General features: G+C 36.2%; 2 protein-coding genes across 5 annotated transcripts in view; one reads left to right on the forward strand and one right to left on the reverse strand.

The window, feature by feature from the left end:
* Nucleotides 1-1,844: 1,844 nt before the first annotated feature.
* On the forward strand, nucleotides 1,845-8,896 carry LOC149725731 (uncharacterized). The gene is made up of 10 exons (XM_089891578.1): nucleotides 1,845-1,991; nucleotides 2,650-2,910; nucleotides 3,769-3,915; nucleotides 4,257-4,403; nucleotides 4,769-4,918; nucleotides 5,882-6,028; nucleotides 6,587-6,733; nucleotides 7,282-7,412; nucleotides 7,896-7,950; nucleotides 8,327-8,896. The coding sequence occupies exons 1-10, from the start codon at nucleotides 1,928-1,930 to the stop codon at nucleotides 8,383-8,385; spliced, it is 1,308 nt and encodes a 435-aa protein (XP_089747704.1). The 5' UTR covers nucleotides 1,845-1,927; the 3' UTR covers nucleotides 8,386-8,896.
* A 327-nt stretch (nucleotides 8,897-9,223) lies between these two features.
* Nucleotides 9,224-18,247, reverse strand: part of LOC149725732 (cubilin-like) — a 31,105-nt gene continuing 22,081 nt past the window's right edge. For all 4 annotated transcript variants that reach the window (XM_089891571.1, XM_089891575.1, XM_089891573.1 and 1 more), the window contains exons 29-41: nucleotides 17,321-17,474; nucleotides 16,534-16,724; nucleotides 15,614-15,776; nucleotides 14,764-14,963; nucleotides 14,236-14,395; nucleotides 13,213-13,395; nucleotides 12,465-12,638; nucleotides 12,207-12,263; nucleotides 11,431-11,599; nucleotides 11,053-11,131; nucleotides 10,709-10,854; nucleotides 10,196-10,301; nucleotides 9,224-9,411 (exon numbers count right to left, since the gene is read on the reverse strand). In XM_089891571.1, the coding sequence (XP_089747697.1) occupies nucleotides 9,304-9,411; nucleotides 10,196-10,301; nucleotides 10,709-10,854; nucleotides 11,053-11,131; nucleotides 11,431-11,599; nucleotides 12,207-12,263; nucleotides 12,465-12,638; nucleotides 13,213-13,395; nucleotides 14,236-14,395; nucleotides 14,764-14,963; nucleotides 15,614-15,776; nucleotides 16,534-16,724; nucleotides 17,321-17,474 (1,890 nt within the window). In that variant the 3' untranslated portion in view covers nucleotides 9,224-9,303. The remainder of the gene's footprint in view (nucleotides 9,412-10,195; nucleotides 10,302-10,708; nucleotides 10,855-11,052; nucleotides 11,132-11,430; nucleotides 11,600-12,206; nucleotides 12,264-12,464; nucleotides 12,639-13,212; nucleotides 13,396-14,235; nucleotides 14,396-14,763; nucleotides 14,964-15,613; nucleotides 15,777-16,533; nucleotides 16,725-17,320; nucleotides 17,475-18,247) is intronic.

Here is an 18,247-nt window from a genome sequence, read left to right on the forward strand (position 1 = left end):
TAAGTGATCTGGTTACTAAATGGCGCCCATAGTATTCAGCGCCATACGGCTTATTACTGATACCAAACGGCTATACAGAAATGTGACTGTGATTTATTTTGGAATATAGTTTTGGACCGTATGTTTTATACAGGATATAGGCTGTATACTAGTCAGAAATACTACGAAAGAAAAATAAATTACATTTTAAAAGCTAATGTATAGACAGAGTGTTTATGATGTATTTGACAGCCGAAAATATGCAAAACATTTTTCTATAAAATGAAGTTATAGACCATCTTACCCCGCTCAATATATAGTAGGGTGGGGTAAAGACGAGACAACTTTAGCACATAATATCCAAATATCCTGATCGTGTTTCAAACAATTAACAACGGTGCATGGGAGTTGTAAACATACAGTTTCATAATTCTTTGAATGTTTTTTACTTACTATCCAAATTGGAAGAGAAAATAGAATCAACAGGTGTCCCATCTTCCCCCACCCTACTGTACATATTGTTGGTTGGGGTAAAATAGTCCATGTTTTCATTCTCTTTTACCGTCTCATTTGGTAGTAAACAAAGAATATTTACAGAATTATATAACTGTATCCTCACGACTTTAAAAAGCGTTGTTAATTGTTAAAAACACGACCCGAAAATATGGCATTTAGGTGTTAAAGGTATCCATCTTACCCCGCTGTAATATATATAGTAGGGTACTATGTGCTAACGGTATCCATCTTACTCCACAGTACTATACGCGTTTAACACGCCGATATTATAATCTGTGCATAATGCCGCAGTAGGAAATAGAAAAGGTGTGTCATATCCGCAAGCTCTGTGAATTGGATTTACATCTAATACAGTGCGTAACACTATAACACTGTTATATATACTGTATAAAGACTATACAGTAGGCAGGGGGTAAGATGGATTCCTTTTTGTTATAGTAGACAATATTTATACAGTTTTCGACTCTAAAATAGCGTAGGTAATTTATAAAAGAAAGGTATAGAAATATAGGATTTTATGTTCTAACGGTATCCATCTTATACCACAAAGTACTTTATATACGAGTAAAACGGATTTTCTGAACATAATAGCAATATTTTATTATTTTCGTTGGTAAGGTTTGAAAAATGCGCTTATAAAAAACATTAGTTTTTAAAGGTATTTATAATAATAAGGTTAATAACTTTATTTGTTTCTTCGATTACGGTAGTGAAGATTTAGAAATATTTTAAACAAAAAGACAGGATATAGCGACAAAACAACAGTTGTTAAAACACGCTTACATTTAGTTCGAAGAAAATAAGCGTGGTCGCTACACCTAATTGGCATATAATACGGCAAAATCATTAGGTTATAACCATAGTTTTAGTATATAGGAGGAATTTTTAAAACTACATCATGCCTGGTAGCAATGACAGCAGAAAAAATGAGTTTTTGTCAGTAATCGTTAAATATTTTTGACTATAAACCACGACAGTTTTAACGTAGAACGTAAAGTATAGAATTTGTTGTTATAAGACAACCGTACAGTTATATACGCGTCAGACCCGGATATAGAATTACGTTTGGCGAGAAATGAATGAAACTTGCTTTATCCTTGCGTGGCTGGGCAGAGACAGTAGTTATAACTTATAACACGGGTGTTCTGTTTATTACACCTTGTGGCCGCTTTTGAGTGATTACCAATGATTAGATTAATTTGTCAGCTAAACAGAAAATGCAGTTACAGGAAAAGTATAAACGTGGTATCTCGTAAGCTGGCACGAGGTGTATGAAACAGAACACCCGTGTTATATTATAACGACTATCGTTACCCCATCACGCGAGGATAAAGCAAGTTACATTATTACTTACCAAAATAATAACAGCAAATTTTATATTTACAGAAATAGACATAATATTTATATTAATATTCTATATGTAATCTACAATATGAAAGTGTTTTTGATATTTGCCTACATCATTGTTTCAGTTGCCAGTGACGTCACATATCCAGGTACGTCATCAATTTCTATGATGTGTCTAAATTGATTTACTGAAAATATCATATATCAGTACGGGGTAAGATAGGACATGTTTTCGTTTTATTTTACGGTATCATTTAGTAGTAAACAAAGAATATTTACAGAATTATATAACTGTATCCTTTCGACTTTAAAAGAGCGTTGTTAATTGTTGTTAATTGTTAAAAACACGATTGGGAAATATGGGATATTTATCTAACATAGCTGTACAGTATGCTGAATAGTAATTCATATGTTGCATATGCTGGATAGTAACTCGTAAGCAGGCACAAGGTATATGAAACAGAAAACCCGTGTTATAACCACTGTCGTTGTAATAATTCTGTAAATATACTAAATTTACCACCAAATGGCACGATAAAAGAGAACAAAAACATGTCCCATTATACCCCATCTTACTATAAACAATAATATATTAATATGGGGGAAGACGGGACACCTTTAGCACATAATATCTTAATATCCTGATCGTATTTTAAACAATTAACAACGGTCTATGGGAGTCGTGAGGATACGATTTTATAATTCTTTGAATGTTCTTTGTTTACTACTAAATGGGACGAGAAAATAGAACGAAAACATGTCTTATACCCATTCTACTATTAAAAAAATATGTTATTTTATATTTAGCGACGAATACTCCAAAAACTGAACAGTCAACAGCTGGCGCGGCCAACAGGCCTATAACTCCAACAACAACAACAACAACAACAACTACTACTACAATAGCTACAACACCATTATCTGTACAAACTACAAAAGCAGTACTTAAAGACCAAGTATGCATTAGCAATTATGGGAACTGCGTACCGGAAGACTCGTCATGCACTAATGATCACTCTAAAGTGAATGGGATCTGCACTGATGAAAAAGAAGCATGCTGTATCCCAAGTAAATTTTTAAAAAAATTAGTTTTATTTTGATAATAGCTGTTATATATATATATATATATATATATATATGTATTATTGTATAGAGGCTCGTCGCTGCTACCATTGTGGGCGTATGTGTCCTTGGGCAAGACACTTAACAGCAATTGCTCCAATCCAGTGGCCACTAATGGGTTGTCTAAATTGTCAGCAATAAATTGCAAAAAATATAGTTACCCACAAAGTTACTTATGCGCTAACTCGTAAGCGGACACGAAGTGTATGAAACAGAACACCCGTGTTATAACTCTACAAGAAGATACTCATGTTATAATTCGACAAGCATAAGGTACAACGCCTGTAAACCATATACATATAAACTGAAAAATCTAACATATACAAACACAGCTAAAATAAATGCAAATCCAATATTTTGTAAAATTTAATCTTGAACGACAGTGTTAGAGTGGGGTGGGGGAAGATGGGACACCTTTTCGTTCCATTTTCTCGTCCCATTTGGTAGTAAACAAAAAAAACATTCTAAGAATTCTAAAACCGTATCCCCACGGCTCCCATAGACCGCTATTAATTGTTTAAAACACGATCAGGATATTTGGATATTATGTGCTAAAGGTGTCCCATCTTCCCCCACCCTACTATATAACACGGGTGTTCTGTTTCATACAGTTCTGCCCGCCTACGAGTTACTATGTATGTTACTTTGTGGGTGATTGAATGAAAGTAACTTGTTTATTCTCGTGTGGCGGAGCAACGACAGTCGTTATAACACGGGTGTTCTGATTATACACCTCGTGCCCGCTTACAAGTTACCACATATGTAACTTTGTGACTTCTTAACGCATTCATTTTTACAACGCAGGTCAAGCCGTTGTAAAATCCTGGACTGAAAAGGACGAGTCGTGCGAAAATATATATGGAACATGTCAGCTTGATACAGTTACTTGTGATGGGGTGTGGGGAGAAGCTACATGCGGAGGTCCTGCCAACCGAAAATGCTGTTCGCCAGGTAAAATAAAACATAATTTTCATTTACAAAAAAAAAAAGGTGGAAAAAATAGTCATTTTTTTAAATATTTACCTACAAAGTTATATACGTGGTAACTTGTAAGCTAGCACGAGGTGTATGCAACAGAACACCAGTGTTATAACCACTGTTGTTTTCCGGCCACGCGAGGATAAGGTAAGTTACATTCATTCATTCATTTATATTTACCAGTTTTATAACAACTGTAATTTCTTACAACGAAACTTAAATTCATTACCTTATTACGTCATTTCTGACGTCACGAATTATGACGTCATTTCTGACGTCACGAACTATGACTTCATTGTTTTATCTCCAAACAGGCGCTGAAGCGATTCGCAGCTGGATTAAAAACGACGACCAATGTTTAGAAGTATTAGGTGTATGCCAGCTAGCAACAACGTCTTGTGATGGACCTTTTCAATCTAAAACATGTGGCGGGCCAGCGCAGAGGCAGTGCTGTTTACCAAGTATGTGTTGTTAAGTACCGAGTGTGGGTTTCGAACCCATTTTTTGTGAAAAGACGTGACTTGAATGGTATACTGTTTCGATGTTAAATTTAATCGGTTTTATAAAAGGAAACAGTTTTGTTATTAACTATCGGTGCGGGCATTTTATAAAAAAAAACGTGGCTAAAATGGGACTATTTGGGACTAAGTTTTGGGCAGATTAACGAAAATAAAACAGATTCATGAAAAAAAAATGGTTTTACCAAAACTAGATTTCAGCAGAACATTTTTTTTTCACGAAAATGAAAACGAAGAATAGTTTGGTGCTGTCACAAAAACGAAGCGTCACAAAACATGACGTCACAATATATGACGTCATCCAACAGGTGCGGAAAGCAAGAAAGCGTGGGAAAAAGGGGACACGGGTTGTCATACTGACTGGGGAATCTGCCAATGGGACCATTCGTCTTGCGGGTACGGGAATTTCACTGCTGGTAAATGCGGAGGTCCGAAAACTAGAAAATGCTGCGAACCAGGTAATTGGTTACCTTTTATAGTAGGGTGGGGTAAGCAGCAACATGTTTTTATTCTATTTTCCCGTCTCATTTGGTAGTAAACAAAGTGTATTTTCAGAATTAGGTAACCGTATCCTCACGTCTCTGCCACGCGAGAATATATAAGTTACATTCATTTACATACAAAGTTGCATACATGGTAACTTAAAAGTTAAAACGAGGTGTATGAAACAGACACCCTTGTTATAACTACTCTCATTGCCCTGCTACACGAGAATAAATGAGTTACATTCAGTCATTCAAACACAGAGATGCATGCGCTGTACCCTAAAAGCGGGGCACGATGTGTATGAAACAGAACACCCGTGTTATAACTACTCTCATTGCCCTGCTACACGAGAATAAATGGGTTACATCTAGTCATTCACACACAGAGACACATGCGTTGTACCCTAAAAGCGGGGCACGATGTGTGTGAAACAGGAAACCCGTTTATAACGACTATCATTACCCCGCCACGCGAGAATATAAGTTACATTCATTCATTCACATTCAAAGTTACATACGTGGTAACTCATAAACAAGCACGATGTGTATAAAACAGAACACATCATAATAAGGTCTTATACTTATACCAACTCTTACTGGCTTGCAACTTGAGATTAAAGAAATAAGTTACATTCATTCATTCATTCGTTCATTCATTCATTCATTCATTCATTCATTCATTCATTCATTCATTCATTCATTCATTCATTCACTCATTCATTCATTCATTCATTCATTCATTCATTTATTCATTCATTCATTCATTCATTCATTCATTTATTCATTCATTCATTTATTCATTCATTCATTCATTCATTCATTCATTCATTCATTTATTCACTCATTCATTCATTCATTCATTCATTCATTCATTCATTCATTTATTCATTCATTCATTCATTCATTCGTTCTAAACCAAAATCCTTTATTTTATAGACGAACAAACTGTTAGGGATTGGAATACGTTAGAAGAAGACTGCCATACAACGTTTGGAGATTGCCAACACGCAGCACATAGTTGTAACGGCACAACTGATTCTAACTTATGTGACGGGCCTCACTATAGAGTTTGCTGTACACCAGGTATTTTTTCTTAGTGTATGGCAGACAGTCTGGACAGGGAGTGTTGACCACAAAGTTACATACGTGGAAACTCGTTATAACCACTGTAGTTGCCGCACCATGCGAGGATAAATAAATTACATGCGGTAACTCGTAAGCGGGTACAAGGTGTATGAAACAGAACACCCGTGTTATTATGTTTAAAACGACTGTCGTTGCCCGTCATCCGAGTTACATTCATTAATTCATTCATTCATTCATGTGCTAACTTGTAAATTTGTACAAGGTGCATATGAAATAGAACACCCGTGTTATAACGACTATCATAATCCCACCACGCAAGAACAAATCAGTTACATTCATTCATTCATTCATTCATTCATTCATTCATTCATTCATTCATTCATTCATTCATTCATTCATTCATTCATTCATTAATTCATTCATTAATTCATATGGTAACTTGTAAACACGCACGAGGTGTATGAAACAGAACATCCGTGTTATAACGATTGTCATTGCCTCACCACAAAAGCATAAACATGCTACATTCATTCATTTATTTACTTATTACCTCAGGTCCTTCAGTTATAGCCTCATGGTCGAATGAAGACCAACCATGCCTTACTGGAGGTGGAAAATGTCAACATGTAGATACAGACTGCAATGGAAAATATCATGAAAACATGTGCGGGGGGCCAATGAGTAGAAAATGTTGTGCTACGGGTAAGTTACTTTTTAAAAGCGTTTGGCAGCGCGCATGTGGTGTTAAATATGTCCGGTGTATAAGAAGACACACATGTTATAACTTGACAGTAAGCATGAGGTGTATGAATGCACCATGTGTGTCTGGTGTATAAGAAGACACCCATGTTATAACTGAACAGTGAGCATGGGGTGTATGAATACACCGTGTGTGTCTGGTGTATAAGAAGACGCCCATGTTATAACTCAATAGTGAGCATGAGGTATATGAATACACCATGTTTGTCTGGTTTATAAGAAGACACCTATGTTATAACTCAACAGTGAGCATTAGGTGTATGAATACACCATGTGTGTCTGGTGTATAAGAAGACACCCATGTTACAACTCAAGAGTAAGCATGAGGTGTATGAATGCACCATGTTTGTCTGGTGTATAAGAAGACACCCATGTTATAACTTACCAGTGAGCATAAGGTGTATGAATACACCATGTGTGTCTGGTGTATAAGAAGACACCCAATTCCTACGTATATATACCAATTGTAAAACAAAACTTTTTTCTTGCAGATATCTCAGTAAATAAACACTCAACAACTGGTGTAACACGAAAAATGTCAAAATCTGCCATACTGTTAATACTAGCTGGAATACTTCTTATTATGGTCCTCATATCTATTACTGTAATGGTTACTAAAAAGGTATGATGTCCTATTTAGACGTATAGTAGGGTGGGGGAAGATAGGACATTTTTCATCTTATTTTCTAGTCTCATTTGGTAGTAAATAAAGAATATTCAAAGAATTATAAAACTGTATCCTTACGACTTCTTAAACCGTTGTTAATTGTTTAAACACACGACATCCGTTCTCTTTCATACACCTCGTGGCAACTTTTTAGTTCTGAATAAATAAATGTAACTTGTTTATCCTCGCGTGGCGGGGCAATGACAATCGTTATAACACTGGTGTTCTGTTTCATACACCTCGTGTCCGCTTACGAGTTACCACGTATGTAACTTATTTATTCTCGCTTGTCGGGGCAACGACAGTCGTTAAAACGCGGGTGTTCTGTTTCATACACCTTGTGCCCGATGACCAGTTACCACGTATGTAACTTTGTGGGAGATTATATTATGATTTTTTAAAATACTTTATACTGACAACTACAATGCCATATTTCAGGGCTATTGCAGTCATTATAAAAGAGTTAGTGAGGGGCAATGGTATACGAGAAACGGTAAGTTCTACTTTTATATTCGGGTATAGAATAGCATATGCTGTATATAGAATAGCATATGCTGTATATACACCATGTGTGTCTGGTGTATAAGAAGACACCCATGTTATAACTCAACAGTAAGTATGAGGTGTATGAATACACCGTGTGTGTCTGGTGTATAAGAAGATACCCATGTTATAACTCGACAGTGAGCATGAGGTGTATGAATACACCATGTGTGTCTGGTGTATAAGAAGACACCCATGTTATAACTCAACAGTAAGCATGAGGTGTATAAATACACCATGTGTGTCTGGTGTATACGAAGACACCTATGTTATAACTCAACAGAAAGTATAAGGTGTATGACAAAAAAACTTTTTTTTTATCTCAGGAGACACAGAAGAGGAATCAGTCAAATTGACGACAGAACACGAACTAAACTACGCGTGACGTCACGAAATGACGTAATAAACGTGACGTCACAAAATGACGTGATATATGCGTGACGTCGCTAATGTAATAACTGAATACCATACAGCACCGTGCGTAAAACGATTTCTCAGCACATTTTTTGAAATCATAATCTTTGACCGAAACTGTCTTGCACATGTAAAATAAAGTGGGGTAAGATGGGAAATTTTTACTCTCTTTTCTCGTCCCATTTGCTAGGAAACAAAGAATATTTACAGAATTATATAACCGTATCCTTATGTCTCTAAAAGAGCGTTGTTAATTGTTAAAAACACGATCAGGAAATATGGGATATTATGCGCTAACGGTACCCATCTTACCCCACAGTACGATTCCTGTTATTCAGTTTTTAAAGCGAATTTTGCGAAATAGTCTCGTAGGCTACTGTATTATTACTATGTGTATAACCGAATCGCCAACGACGGTACGTTTTATAAAGATTATAAATCGAAAAAATGCGTGTTGTATTTAAATATTAAAATAAATAAATGTAACTTACTTTATTCCAGCGTGGCCGGAAAACGACAGTCGTTATAACACGGGTGTTTGGTTTCATACACCTTCTGCCAGCTTACGAGTTACTACGTATTTAACTTAGTGCGATTGTCCTTTCTTGAGAAGCTTATAACATCATTTATATTTGTATGTATGGCTGACAACTTTAACAACTCATTAGTGACCACTGGGTTGGAGCAATTGCTGCTAAGTGTCTTGCCCTATGACACATACGCCCACAATGGTAGCAGCGACAAGCCTTGAACCCATCACCTCTGGGTTATAACCAGACCCCCTCTTGCTTTTTTAAATGTACACGAAATACGATTCGCACATAATGTTCTATTTGTGAATACAATATATTAATTCAGAAATGTACAGCAGATTTAGGCTTTAAATGCGTTACGAGACCAATGCCTGTAAGGTGTTTGCAATTTCTGGCGCTAGGTTTACCAAGCCAGAGAAATTTTCTGTCGTAAATATGTGTTCCCGCCGGCTTGATGTTATAGTCTGAAAAGCAAAAGTTGAATACGTTATGAATGAATGAATGTAACTTGTTTATCCTCGCGTGGTGGGGTAATGACAGTCGTTATAACACGGGTGTTCTGTTTCATACACCTCGTGCCAGGTTATAAGTTACCGGCGCCGTGGCGTAGTGGTTAGCGCGCCTGCCTGTAACCATTAGGTAATGGGTTCAAGGCTCGTCTCTGCTACCATTGTGGGCGTATGTGTCCTTGGGCAAGACACTTAACGACAATTGCTCCAACCCAGTGGTCACTAATGGGTTGTCCAAATTATCAGCCATACAAAAAAAAAAAATCCCAAAAAAATAATCACCCACAAAGTAACATACATGGTAACTCGTAAGCTGGCACGAGGTGTTAAACCCATGTGATAATGACTGTCGTTTTCCGGCCACGCGAGGATAAAGTAATTTACATTCTTCTTCATTCTTACCACACATGTAACTTTGTGGGTGATTTTTTTTTCATGACAATTTATACAACCCATTAGTGACCACTGGGTTGGAGCAATTGCCGTTACGTGTTTTACCCAAGAACACATACACCCACAATGGTAGCAGCGACGAGCCTTGAACCCAAAACCTCAAGGTTAGAAGTAGGTGCGCAAACTAGCATAAAAAAAACGAGTAAAGAAAAACAATCACTCACAAAGTAACATACATGGTAACTCGTAAGCGGGCACGAGGTGTATGAAACAGAACATCCGTGTTATAATGACTATCATTACTCCGCCACGCAAGGATAAATAAGTAAAATTCATTCATACATACCAATAATTCTTGCTGTATGTAACGGTCGACTCCAACAGCTAATATGTTTACTTCCCAAACATTTGCTATGTTTATACTAGTAGGTAAGTAGTATGCGTCTGTCGTTCTGTGAAATGTAATACATGTTATAACTAGGCAGTAAGCATGTGTGTCTGGTGTATAAGAAGACAGTCGTTTTATAACTGAACAGTGAGCATGAGGTGTATGAATTCACCATGTGTGTCTGGTGTATAAGAAGACACCCGTGTTATAACTGAACAGTGAGCATGAGGTGTATGAATACATCATATGTGTCTGGTGTATAAGAAGACACCTATGTTATAACTCAATAGTAAGCATAAGGTGTATGAATACAACATGTGTGTCTGGTGTATAAGAAGACACCCATGTTATAACTTAACAGTGAGCATGAGATGTATGAATACACCATGTGTGTCTGGTGTATAAGAAGACAGTCATGTTATAACTCGATTGAGCATAAGGGGAAAAATTTCTATAAAACAAACACATTACCTGCCATCCAACAGAACTACCAGAGCCTTTCTTGTGCAAGGGTCACCAAACCGCTCAGATTGTGACATATCTAACACAATTGCTTTTTCCATTGCATGTGCCAAGTATGAAGTGAAGCCGTGCCTTGTAATGGAGTTTAATGCACTCTGTAAAAAGGGTTGATTTAGGTTTGGTAGTATACTGTTTTATAAAATGGGTGTCTTCTTATACACCAGGCACACATGGTGTATTCATACACCTCATGCTCACTGTTGAGTTATAACATGGGTGTCTTCTTATACACCAGACACACATGGTGTATTTATACACCTCATGCTCACTGTCAAGTTATAAATAGTTCTTACCTCAAATTGAGAACTTGTCCTATGTTCACCCACACTGATGTGGGTTTGTAGGAAGCGTTGGTCCGCAGCTGTCATGGGTCTGAGTGAAAATAAAAACTTGAGAATTAAACGAGTTCAAACCTAAAGACAGCAGCTTTAGGATTTTTAGTATTAGGTAGCTGGTTTAAAAATGAAAACCATAAATTTGTTGGCTTTGAAATGTTGGCTTTAAAATGTCGGCTTTAAATATAGGCCTTAAAATGTAGTGTAAAAAATACTGGCTTTAAATTGGTAACTTCAAAATTTTAACTTCAAAAATTTAACTTCAAAAACAAAATCTCGGTTTTGAAATATGGGCTTTGGGCTTTTAAATAGGGCTTTAAAAAGCCACAAACTTACTTTCTTCTGTACCAATGAGAATACTGCATAACCCCAACTCTTGTAAATCGTAAATCAAAAGGAGCAATAACTTGTTTAATAAATCGTAACGATGTTTCGAACTCCGTGGTGTTCACTGTACCAGAACCATCGAGCAAAAACATAACGTCTAGATTGTAATTGTAGCAACCTAGCGAAAAATATGTTTAAAAACTTTACGCAAACTTTTCTTCCAATTAAGACTTTAATACGTTTGATTAAATTTTATTTATTTAATTTTTACGTTGTATTGTCTGTAGGGTGTAACGGTCACGCATTTTATTTAAAACATTATTTTTTTTTTATAAAAAGCGTGTTTCAACAACTGTTGTTTTATCGTTACTATCCGTCTTTTCGCTTTTGTAAACTTTCCTGTTCTTCGTTATTGTGACAGAAAAGACAAAATAAGTTTCATTCATTCATTGATTTAAAAAAAATATCAAAATTAGTAATTGAATGAATGTAATTTTATTTATTTGTCTCATTGATTACAGTAATGAAAATTGAAAAATATTTAAATTGAAACGAGGTGTTTTAGCGACAAAACGACAGTTGTTAAACTTATTTATCCTCGCAGGGCGGGGCAATGACAATTGTTATAACACTGGTGTTCTGTTTCATACACCTCGTGCCTGCTTATGAGTTACCTTGTATGTAACTTTATGGGTGACTATTTTTTACATATTTTTTGCTTTTTTGTTTGGCTGAAAATTTAGACAACCCATTAGTGACAAAGTAAATTTAATTGTAATATTTACCGTTAGAATCAGGTGTAACGACTGTTGTTGTTGTCGTTGTCAATTGCGTTGTAGTAACTAAAAAAATAGAAAAAAAAAAATTAAAATACTTCAAACTTATACGCCCAAAATAGCAGCAACGATGAGCCTTGAACCCATTACCTCTGGGTTACAGCCTACAGGCAGGCGCGCTAACCACTATGCCACGGTGCCGGACGCAAACGCATTAATTTGTATTCAATTAAAACAAAATAAGATTTAACAATATGAGATTTTTACCTGGAATTGGAGCAGTTTCTGAATTGCATAGATCGCTACCACAGCAAGAAACTGTACAAGAGGTCATGTTAAATTGAAAAGTTGCATTCATTTGTTGTAGCATAGACTGTAGTAACATACATGACGAATTCGTACACGCTATACTGGAAATGCATGTACCAAACACCATGTGACCTGGGATATAAAAATATTTCAAGTTAAAGCAAAGTTAAAAGCTGTTATTTTAAAGTCGATGTTATTAAGTTGACCATTTAAAGCAGAAATATATAAAAAAATTACAATTACCCACAAAGTTACATACATGGTAACTCGTAAGCTGGACACTAAGTGTATGAAACAGAACACCCATGTTATAACGACTGTTTAAAGGTAATTTAGGGGTTAGACTTTAAAAGTCAAATGTAAAAATTTTAAATTTAATAACGGTGTAATTTAAAGCAAACATTTTAAAAGCTAACAAATTAAAAGCAAGAAAATAGGAAAAAAATTTTGAGGCCAAATTTTGTAATTTCATATTTTAAAAGTCAAACCTTTTAAAGGGTACAGTTTATTAAAAGCTACAAAATTTAATATCAAAGTGTAAAGTCACGAAATTAAAGCCAATATTTTAAAAGCCTGCAATAAAAAAATGCTACAAAATAAAAAATAAATAAATTTTACAATTTTTTTTCAATTTTCTAAAATTTGAAATCTAAAAAAAAATCCTAAAAATTTTATTAAAAAATAAAATAATAAAAACTATAAAAACCTGGTATGCCAGCTGTTGCAATTGTATTAATTGTTCCAGTTGCAGAAATTTTCAAGCACCTGGCATTTACACCAAGTGTAGTACAGCTCATAATTTCATTTACATCGATGGCCGTTCTGCTACTAGCATAAGCACGCTTTGTGGAATAACATAGCTCAGGGTATGGCAATAACTCTGGCTCTTCTAAAAAATAATTTTTTTACAGTTTTTTTTTAATGTTTGAAAATTTTTATTTTTTAAAGATAATATTTAGAAAAGTTTGAAACATGTAATATTTATCTTTGGAGAGATTGGTTAACTTTTTTTGTTTAGTATTATTTTGATAACTTTTTTGTTTTGTATTTGGATTTTTAAAGTTAACTTTTGTGGTTGTAGCACTCTGGGTGTTGGGGTAATGGGCCAGCTCTGCCTTAAATCTCAGGTCACATGGCATGCCTCACTGTAGAACCTCACCCATATAGAATAGAATGTTGGAGAAATTGGCCAACTCTGGCCTAAATTTCAGGTCCTATGGCATGCCACACTGTAGGACCTCACTCATATAGAATAGAATGTGAATATACAGTGTTAAGGTAATGAGCCAATTCTGGCATCTCAGGTCCCATGACATGCCTTACTGTACGACCTCACCCATATAGAATAGAATGCATGTTAAATGTTGGGGCAATGGGCCAACTCTTGCCTAAATCTTAGGCCCCATACCATGCCTCATTGTAGGACCTCACCCATATAGAATAGAATGCATGTAAAATGTTTGGGTAATGGGCCAACTCTTGCCTAAATCTCAGGCCCATGGCATGCCTCACTGTAGGGCTTAACCCATATAGAATACAATGTTGGAGAAATTGGCCAACTCTGGCCTAAACCTCAGGTCCCATGACATGCCTCACTGTAGGACCTCACCCATATAGAATAGAATGTGCGTATACAATGTTGGGGTAATAGGCCAACTCTGGTATAAATTTCAGGCCCCATAGCGTGCCTCACTGTAGGACCTCACCCATATAGAATAAAGAGACTCACCTAATTTATAAGCGGCCGTGAAACCCCTATACCCCCCGCTGCTATCCGACCAAAAATGTAGGTACAGAGCGCCTCCAGTGGACATATATAGCCGTCTGTCTGGGAGTTGGTTTTCCACACGAACTAGAAGAGGAGATTCTATACTTCTGCCGTCACGTATCTGGTAAAAACAATATAACAACTTATTAAATTTTATTTAACGTAAAAAAACAGCCAGTTAAAAATGCTAAAAAAGTGCAAAAATACATTTTAAAGGATTTTTTTTAAATATTTTTTATAAGAACATTTATAAAATCTTAATATTTGGTAATTAAATCCTAAAAAAAGTAATATTTTAAAAGATTTTATAAAAACAAACGTTAAAAAGCCATTTAAAGAGTTAACAAACATGACAAAACAAAATACAGTCAAAAAAGATAAAAAACACTAATTTAAACGTCTATTTCTATTAAAAAAAAAACATTTAGCAAACTATATGTTTTTTGCACAAAGTTTTTTAAAGTTTTTTTTGATTTCATGTAAAATTACCTCTAAAAAGTCGCAGCAGGGTTCAAAACGAGCGTCTGACAAATCAAGCGTGACCTGCCTATTGCTGTCAGGTGACAAAAGCAACCAATGGCAGTCTGAGTTGGGGGGGTAATTGTTGGGGTAGTTTGGGGACGTAAATTCAACGTAGAAGTCCCCTACGGTCACCGTCGAGCCGCAAGAATCCACGGGTAGTGCTGAAGCTGGAAAGGGTTGAGATGTTAGAGGCATTATGCTCGCTGTCGAGTTATAACATGGGTGTCTTCTTATACACCAGACACGCATGGTGTATTCATACACCTTATGTTTACTGTCAAGTTATAACATGGGTGTCTTTTTATACACCCGACACACATGGTGTATTCATACACCTCATGCTCATTGTTGAGTTATAACATGGGTGTCTTCTTATACACCTGACACACATGGTGTATTCATACACCTCATGCTCACTGTTGAGTTATAACATGGATGTCTTCTTATACACCAGACACACATCACATGGTGTATTCATACACCTCATGCTCACTGTTGTGTTATAACATGAGTGTCTTCCTAAACACCAGACACACATGGTGTATTCATACACCTCATGCTCACTGTTGTGTTATAACATGGGTGTCTTCTTATACACCAGACACACATGGTGTATTCATACACCTCATGCTCACTGTTGTGTTATAACATGAGTGTCTTCCTAAACACCAGACACACATGGTGTATTCATACACCTCATGCTCACTATTAGGTTATAACATGGGTGCTACTTTATGCACCAGATACATATTACATATTCACATTTCATACTACTATTGTTTTCTATGTAAAAACCAAGTCAGAAGGTAATTCTTACTCTGTACAGCTTGAAAATGAGACATAAACCCCCTTTTTGTGACGCTAGCGTCAGTGAAAAACCTCACAGTTAGTTTATTAGTTGAGGAAGTAAATACGAGATCCTCAGAAATGAAGTCAAAACTTATTTTACGAAGTAATCGCTGGTCTTCGCCATCAAATAACTGAAAAAAAAAGAAAATGGTTTAAGTTTTGTAGTCTTCCTTTTTCCCCGAAAAGTGGCAACTAAAAGTTATAATGCCATATGACACAGACTGCAATGATGCCAGTAATAAAGTGTCTACAATTAAAAAAGTGACTACGAAAACGTAACAAACAAAACTTAATCGGATTCTATTTGAAAAATAGAGTGACGATACCATTTAGGAGAAATATAATTCTTTATTCCTACTAAGGATTGGACTTAATTTTTGTCTGTTACGTTTTCGTAGCACCAGATCCTTACTGTATTTCTTTACACAGGAATCGTTCAACTCTATGAGCACCAGATCAGGGTCAGATTCGCGAAATTTAGTACATAAATATAAACTTCTTATCTTTACATTTGCAGTGACCAATGACAGATGCTAAATGGCACTATAGTAGAGTGATCATTAAAGTGCATGCCTCTAGTCCAGGGGGTGTAGGCTCAAGGCTCGCCACTGCTACCATTGTGGGCGTATGTGTCTTTGAGCAAGACACTTAACGGCAATTGCTCCAACCCAGTGGTCACTTATAGGTTGTCTAAATTATCAGCCATACATAAAAAAAATTTACACATAATGAGTAACTCTTAAGCGGGCAGCTGGTGTATGAAACAGAACACCCACAATACAACGACTGATGTTGCCCAGTCTTGTGAAGAATAAATGTAGCATGACACAGGTATGACTTCACCCAGACAGAAGAAAAGGTTTTTACATCTTACTAATATTGGTATACCTCTAAATAATCACAGCAAGCCTCAATTTCCATATCAGTAATAGTTAATTGAACTTTCTGGTCCTGTGGGGCCACTAGCACCCAAGAGCATGTCACATCATTGGCGTAATTTTCTGGGTAATTTTCCGATTTTAACTGGGATGGTCTAACTGTTGCAGGTATCGTGACACCGCATCTTCGGTCCAAAGGTTCTGGGTAAAAAAATTGGTTTTAATAAAAAAAATTTTGATATATTTTTTTTTATACAGTTTTGATTTTTTTTGATATTTTCTTTTTTGGTAGAAAATTATTTAATGTCTTTTGGTAAGACAGTGGCAAAGTGGTTAGTTTGCGGTAGATCAGAGTTTACAGGTTCAAGGCTAGACGCTGCTACCATTGTGGGCGTATGTGTCCTTAGGAAAGACACTTAATGATAATTGCTCCAACCAAGTGGTCACTAATATGTTGTATAAAATGATAATTATATGAAAACTATCACCCACAAAGTTGCATACGTGGTAAGTTCCAAGCACGCTGAGTTATTAGAAACAGAACACTCATGTTATAAAAAACTGTCATTGCCTCGCCACTCAAGGATAAAGCAAGTTACATTCATTCAATCAAACACAAAGTTACATATGTGGTGACTTGTAAGCAGGCAGAACTGTATCAAACAGAACACTTATGTTATAAAAATACATTGCCAGCCATACAAGGATTAATAAGTTACATTCATTTAGGACTGCTGTCACCAAAACAGTTAGACCTACTCAAGCCATAATATATATATATATATATATATACTTACCAAGCATATAGGTTGCATTGAAGCCACGGTAATGGTTCCCAGAGTCACTGACTAAGCGTAGATATAGAGCGCCATGCGTAGATGTAAAAGGGTTAGATGGTCGCCGGTTTAAACGAGCTAAAACTGGAGCATTCTGGTTTCGGCCATCTCGTACCTGAACAAAAAGCCACAAAATTGTGTTGTTTACCATAAGTTATGTATAACATGGGTGTGTTTTTATATAGGTGATATACATGGTGTATTCATACACCTCATGCTCGCTGTTGAGTTATAACATGTGTGTCATCTTATACACCAGACGCACATGGTGTATTCATACACCTCATGCTCGCTGTTGAGTTATAACATGAGTGTCATCTTATACACCAGACACACATGGTATATTCATACACCTCATGCTCGCTGTTGAGTTATAACATGAGTGTCATCTTATACACCAGACACACATGGTATATTCATACACCTCATGCTCACTGTCAAGTTATAACATGAGTGTCATCTTATACAGGCCTCATGGCATGCTACGCTATAGGACCTTACCCACAAAGAATAGAATACGTGACAAATTTATGCGGTATTCTATAATTAAGACCTTCATGGCAAGGTTTTGGAAAATGCCACTATAAAATATCAAGGTTGATAGCTGTATGCCGTAGCACAGTTGGTTAGCGCCTGCCTGTAACCCAGAGGTAATGGGTTCAAGGCTCGCCGCTGCTAATATTGTAGGTGTATGTGTTCTTGGGCAAGACACTTAACGGCAATTGCTCCAACCCGGTGGTCACTAATGGGTTGTCAAAATTATCAGCCGTACAGTCAAAAAAACAATCCCCTACAAAGTAACATACATGGTAACTTGTAAGCTGGCACGAGGTGTATGAAACAGAACACCGATGTAATACTGACTGCATTTCCCGGCCATGTGATAAA

This window comes from Ciona robusta, chromosome 13, assembly GCF_009617815.1.
Source record: "Ciona robusta chromosome 13, ASM961781v2".
Lineage (NCBI taxonomy): Eukaryota > Metazoa > Chordata > Ascidiacea > Phlebobranchia > Cionidae > Ciona > Ciona robusta.